This window comes from Octodon degus, unplaced genomic scaffold (genome assembly GCF_000260255.1).
Source record: "Octodon degus isolate 3935 unplaced genomic scaffold, OctDeg1.0 scaffold00299, whole genome shotgun sequence".
Taxonomy (NCBI): Eukaryota; Metazoa; Chordata; class Mammalia; order Rodentia; family Octodontidae; genus Octodon; species Octodon degus.
Window position 1 is genome coordinate 13,938 of NW_004524875.1, and position 6,705 is coordinate 20,642.

At 46.0% G+C, this 6,705-nt stretch overlaps 1 protein-coding gene across 1 annotated transcript in view; it reads right to left on the bottom strand.

Annotated features, from left to right (window-relative positions):
- Nucleotides 1–308: 308 nt before the first annotated feature.
- Mrps30 (mitochondrial ribosomal protein S30) overlaps nt 309–6,705 on the bottom strand; it is a 7,278-nt gene continuing 881 nt past the window's right edge. The window contains exons 2-6 of the mRNA XM_004647305.2: nt 5,996–6,068; nt 5,485–5,630; nt 4,540–4,645; nt 3,447–3,623; nt 309–1,288 (exon numbers count right to left, since the gene is read on the bottom strand). Coding sequence (XP_004647362.1) covers nt 963–1,288; nt 3,447–3,623; nt 4,540–4,645; nt 5,485–5,630; nt 5,996–6,068 — 828 coding nt within the window. The 3' untranslated portion in view covers nt 309–962. The remainder of the gene's footprint in view (nt 1,289–3,446; nt 3,624–4,539; nt 4,646–5,484; nt 5,631–5,995; nt 6,069–6,705) is intronic.

The window sequence follows — 6,705 nt, forward strand, 5'->3', positions numbered from 1 at the left end:
GTTAAACAGAAGACCCAATGCTATTATGGGCTACTGGACTCTTTTAGAATATTTTGCTGAGTTTACACACCTATAATATTCAATAACGGAACTTAGAAAAAATGGGGTATACAGATGAATGTCCATTTTGTATCTGTGTATTCAAAGTGGTTGGGATAGATATATAGTTACATTCTGTTAACGAATAGAATGATTTGTTCTAATGGTGTTTGTAAATAGGATCACAAGTCCGCATCTTGTATAGCAATTAACCACTAAGAAGAATATATGCAGTGTATTATTTGTTGAAAAATAAAAAAAATAAAAAATAAATCAAGACTGAGAATTTTATCAAAGCCTTGGTTTACTGTTTATGCAAAATACTGCTCGTGCTTAAAGAGGTTTGAGTAGGGCTCTGACAGTGTTACCATTCATTCATTCACTGTTACCAAATGTAGATAAAAAGATATCTACACATTCTCAAATACCTGAATGATTGCCTATGTTTAAAATTACACATTATAAAGTAGTTAAAAAACACAACTAGTCCTATCAGCAATATGTAAACAAAACCACTTTTAATCACGGTGCTATCACTACACTTAACTCTTTCAGGCTTAGCGGATCACAAGTTACTGTGCACCCCGGCCGGGGAGAGCCTGCAACAACTGCTGAGATGAAGGGATTCCGGGCAGTGACCGCCCCACTTCCGGAAGGTTCCGCCCGCCCCTGCTGAGTTCCTGGTGCTGTCATCAAGCCACCGGCAGCTCCACAGCACGGCTACTTTTCCTGAGACTGTCACACTGAGGAGCAGGCAGTCCCCTGCGCTCAGAGAAAACCAGACACAGACTCAGCGACCCCTCTGCTGCACGCCACTGTGGAGGACAGGTCAGCACGAGAAACGTGCTCAGTGCGGCATGCATGCAGTACCTCAGGTACACACAGCGTTATGAAAGTTCTTTTTATTGTTCCTTTCGTGAAATTTAAATACACTCAAGAGTCCCCAATGAAACGTCCCCTTCATCTCCCGACACCCGTGGCTCGCCTTCCTCCGGCTGGTTGAGGAGAAAGTGAACTATCTGAAGCAGGACGTCATCATTAAAGCCTTTCACGTCATCACCCTCAATCGTCTCATAAAGGGGCTCGCTTTGCGTCCCCCAACACAGATTTTTACGAGGGTTATTTTCATCAGCTTGTGCGGTCAGTGCCAAAGTATTTAACTGGTAGCAGAAAAAGGAAAAATATTTTCCATCTGTGATCACACCCTGTGAGACAAAAGGCCGAGGAACATCTGCTTCACTCCAGAACCCTGCAGAAGGAAGGTACACACAGAGCATACTCAAAACAGAACAGAACATGTTAGAAAGCAGCCCCCAGGAGCTGGCTTCCAGATTCCCGAAGACCTCCGTTTCCCTGTCCTCCGCATCCTACCCGGAACTGCATTTCTGCAACGAAGACAACCTGCAGTCTACGTCCCCGCACTCACAAGACGTACTTTCAACAACTGCAGCCTTCAACAGCTTTTGGCCTGAACACACCTCACCCAAGCAGCACAGTGAGCTCTCCCAGGGAGAGCCGTCCTGCGCCTAGCACTGATCAGACCCTAACTCCTGGACTTGGGGTGCGCTCAGGTTTCTCCCCCAGCAGCACCTGCAGCCCAATAACCACTAGGGCTGTTTATTCCACCAAATTCACAAGGAGAAAAAAACCCACTTCACAGTTAAGACTGCCTGTGGGTTTTGGCATGTTATTAGATGAACTCAGTGTGCTGATTTATGTATTTAAACATTAGTTTTAGAAGTTTCTGCCCTTTCGCCTAGCATGTCTTAGTTATGAGGTTCCAGGATGTCCTTAAATTTCAAGAATGAGCTTATACTTCCACAACTCAATTCTTCTTCTTGCTGTTCTTCCTCTTTCTCTCCTCTGATTCTTGCTACCTAGTTCAGGCCGCCTTGACCTCACAGGGCCCCTCCTGCCTCAGCCTCTCCAAGGCTGGGTCACAGGCACACACCACCACGCCTTGCTCCCTACTTCCCAAATTACTGGACTGCGTTTTCTTCCACGCCCCCTGGCTTTATAGGCCGAAGGGCAATTTGGCTTTACACATTTCCCATCATCCTTAGGTAGCCAGCCAATGAAGAATACTGTTCAAGTACGGAATTAGCACCACTGTAAAACAAAGGGGTTTACCTGCAGGAATGAACAGTGCTGCGCTAACATCTTCAGGCTACCTCGCACATCGTCTACCCCTACTTCCTACCTCGTTTGCATTTCTGTTGCAGAAATGTAAGTCAATAATGTGAGCATATTAAAATACATAAATATGCAAAGGAAAAAAGTGAGCTTACTAATGAATCTGCAAACTTCTCTGACACTTATATAAAACTAGCCTAATGCATAGCCTACGAATGAAATCTACCCACCCAGTAGTGGGGTGGGGGCAAAGGCTGTTGTTGCCGAGTTGCTTAGTAGGCAAAAGACCTTCACCACAGCGAAACAAATATAAACGCTCGGTAATGTAGCCTCATCTATTTCTCCATCACTCTCTCATCAATCTCGTTCCTTAAATATTTCAAGCCCATCCCATTACCTTCCCTTCCATTCTTTTTACCTTGAAGTGATTCCGTCTGGGCTGCGTTCACAGGCAGCCCTTTCCACTGAGGTCTCTGCTCAGAAGTTATCTTTTAAAGATCTCCGCTTGATGACTATTTTAGTTGAATTCACCTATATCACTTATATCTTCACATACCACAATAAATCATGATTGCCTTACACTGTTCCTCCCTATGACTATCATTAGCTGAAGAAGACACATGCTAATGTCTTTTGTTTACTCACTACAATGAAAGCTCCTAGGAGGGAGGCAGCACCGCTCTTGGGATGCTGAATGACTTAGCAATCTCATCACCTAATCCTAGACATAAACGTTAAAGACACTGTAGCATAGCTATGAATTGATCTATATATTTAATTCACCAAATCATTCCCTTTTCTACATTCAGAAAGCTGTTGGCATGTACGAAAAGTTGATTTAACAATAGTTTGTGGAATACTTGTGCACTCTGCTGGAAAAAAAATGCGTTCTTACAGGAGGCAGTTAGAGTAAAAGACAAAAACAACTAAGTGCCACGTGTAAATTTCAAATGTAGCATACTTAATTATGGACTTTAAACTTCATTTTACAGCAATATAAAAATTTTCAAAGTCTTAAGATGTAGACTATTTTTTTTTTTTTTTGAGACAGGATTCCACTATGTAGTTCAGGCTGGCCTTGAACTCACTTTCTAGTTAGCTCTAGCTGGCCTCCAACTCGCACTGATCCTCCCGCCCCGAGTGCTGGGATCACAGGTATGCACCACTATGCCCAGTGTAGCCTACATTTTCTAACCAAAAAAAGAACCTAATTCTCCAAATGTCAAAAATACCTTATATGTCAAGGAACAAGAAAGCCCCACAGTGAGTTTTACCTTGATACATAGCTTGTGCTCCAGTCCACGCAAAAAGGCTTGCAATAGCGTTAGCTCTAAACACAACTTCTATCTGGTCAGCGCGGTTTTGTTTCAAAAGCTTCTCCCTTTTCAACTTGTCGGGTAACAGATGAAACTGCGTGTGACCGTAACAGCACGGGTCCGCTGTTCGCGAGCCTGGAGAGCAACATGAAGACACCTCAGATGCCGTGAGTGGAGCCGAGGGCCCCGCGACGGCCCGCACAGCCCCGCGTCGGCCCCGCAGCGCCCGACGGCCCCGCAGCTCGGGCGTCTTCTCTTCTATGGAGTAGGCTCAGTGCGCAAACCACAGACCTGGAGCACCAGTTTCTGCCTGCTTTCACCAGGGACAGCGAGCTAGACTACAGGAAGGCAGCGACTCCCCGCGAAACCCGAGCATCGCTGGGCACGTGTGCTCTGGCACAGGCTCAGGCAAACAGAGCTGATCTGCCTTAACAGCTCACTATTCAGGTAATATTACATAGTGTTCTTAAATTTTTAAAAAGTTTTTATACATTTTTAAATTAAAAAAAGAACCAATATTCCATGAGATGCTGACACTGATGACGCTGCTGATAGTCTTTGAAAAAGTTCTTCATGGATCACTGTTGAGAAGGAGCTTATAAAATGTGTAGCGCTTCTGGAGAAGTAGTGTAGCACTTGCTTAAAGGGGCCTTAACTCAGCCAAGAATTAATTAAGGGGGAAAAGCTATCCGAATAAGACCCGCAAGGAAACACACCAGGCTTTACTCACTTTTCAAATCCCAATCATAGCCCAAGGCCAGCTCTACACGCTTTTACTTTTGAAAAATCACAAGTTATTTTTAATATAATAAATTTGAATTTAATAAAAATGCCAAAAAAGTATACCTCTTCTGAAGTTAAATGTTACTGATACAGTAGGCGCAAGTACGATGCCAAGTGATGCGCTGAGGGGACCTCTTTAACGACCTCTCAGCACGCACGCTGCGGCCATCGGAGGCTGCGCAGGCACGCCTGCATCTCTGCTGTCCAGGACTTCTCCCTACAGTTCATGCTCCCGGCGTGCACAGCAAGGTGCCTCAAGAGAACTTACCAACAAATATGTTGTTTTCATACTGCCGTTTGAACAGGGGAAGCTTGTCCGGCGAACACTTCATAACGGGGATCTCGATAGGTACCGAATAATCCAATGGCACGAACTTAAAGGAAAAGGAAACACACGCTGAATTACAGGAACAGCAGTGTCCACTCGACACACACTCTCATTACATTAAAAAAATTTTAAGTGAGGTGTTTACAAAATAACCTGATAACACGAATTTTCTTTGATCAAAATGCTGAGAACCAGAACAGCTTCTGATTTCAGTTTTCCCGACAGTCGAATACCTGCAGAATTCTCACCGATGGAACATCCCTGATCTAAAGTGTGAACTGGGCGGCAGCTTGGACCCTGGGGCGCTTCCAGCCGCACAGGTTTAGACCATAGCAGCTCACCCTGCAGGGCCATCTGGGCTGAATCCCACCCAGCCACGCTGCTCCTGGGACACAGCCGTGCACGTCCCTCACACTGCACCTGGCAGCGCGCATGCCCCACACCAGCAGCTGTGCACTTACAAGAGCTGTGGACCTGCAACGTCTGGAAGCAGAGCTCTACGGAAAGAGTGCCAACCCCGAGGCAGAAACACCGATGATACACAAAATCTTCACTGTCTTCAAAAGAACCGCATGTATGTAAAGCGACCAGGCTTGCAACTGTAGAGACCCTCTGATTTACGACTCACTAGTATATGACAAGTTACAATATAAGCTAGTATTAGCATAATCAATTTAAAAGAAACAAAAAGATACGTGTGACCCTGAAAACTGATGTCTTAACCTCACTAACATGATTATTTGACCAGACTGGTGTCTTTATAAGAAGGAGGAAAGCTATGAGATCCACCCACAACATTTCATGCTGCAAGCCCAAGTACCTAGTCTAAGACACTTATCACATCAGACATCAGTACATACACACATGCATGCAGTAAACCCTTACCTCTGGGAGTTGCTTGGGGATTCGAATCTGGTTGTTTGGTTTATCGTCTATTTGGTATCGAACGGGATCAATCCGGCCCTTTCTATAACCACGAGGAACAACTTCTTCACCACGCAGCCAGTAAAAATGAACTGGGCGTTTATAATCTATCAAAAGATTCAAAAATCTGATTAGATGACTTTAATTTTTAGAACACAAACATTACATTTTGTAATAGACAAAAATGTTGCTGATTAAAAATACTCTTTTAAATAATATACAGCCTAAACTATGCAGCAATATGACTTTAAACTGCACCTAACACTCAAAACATTTATCGTCCACTCGTGCCACCATTACTGTCAGCAACGGTGCTTGGTTAAGAGATGACATAAAGCAAACAACGCTAGCAGGAATACCACTCCCCGGAAGGAAAGCGTTCCAAGAGCTGCCTGGCGAAGCACCCTTGCAATCCCGCAGCAACTCTAAGCATCGATAGAGCTGCAATCATCTCCATCTTACACGAGCAAACCCGGCCGCAAGGGTATGTCTCGTGGGCGCGCAACAGGAGCAGTGGGAGTGCCCATGCTTCCCTCAAACTGCTTCTGCCCAGGAAGGGGAAGCTGGCGAGCAAGCCAGTGACAGGTGTCCTCCAGGGTGTCACGTGAAATGAATGGAGAGTCACTGACGTTTAAACTGTTTATTAACCCACTATTTTTCACTTAACACTACACAGGAACCGTGGCTCACGGGGTCCAAATGATCATCCGAACCTACCAAGCACACGGTCTTGGGCAACACAGTGCAGGTGCCTGCCCCCTGCCACCGACTGTCAATAGCTACTGTATTGGGGTGGCACACAGAAAATCGGGAGCAGGGCCTCACACCTCACAAGCAACCGTGAAGTATTTTAGTGCACACCTAACTTAAGCGTCACGGTTCCACCACAGGTGTGTGCTAACTGCCCTAATCCCTTCTTGTAAATGAGAAAGGTGAGAAAGGCAATAAAGGGAACTCCCACGGGGTCGAGCAGGTTTTGGGGAAATGTGAAAAGGCAACCCAGGTCTGCCCCACTTTGGGGGGTACCGGGAGTCGAACTCCGGGCCCAGCGCTGGCCAGGCGGGCCCCCCGCCCCCGCTCGAGGGCTTCCCCTGCCAGGCTTCCCCCCAGGCTGTACACCCTCCGACAGCGCGCCGGCCGCCCACGCCCACATCCCGCGCCCCCACCCCAAGCCTCAAGTCC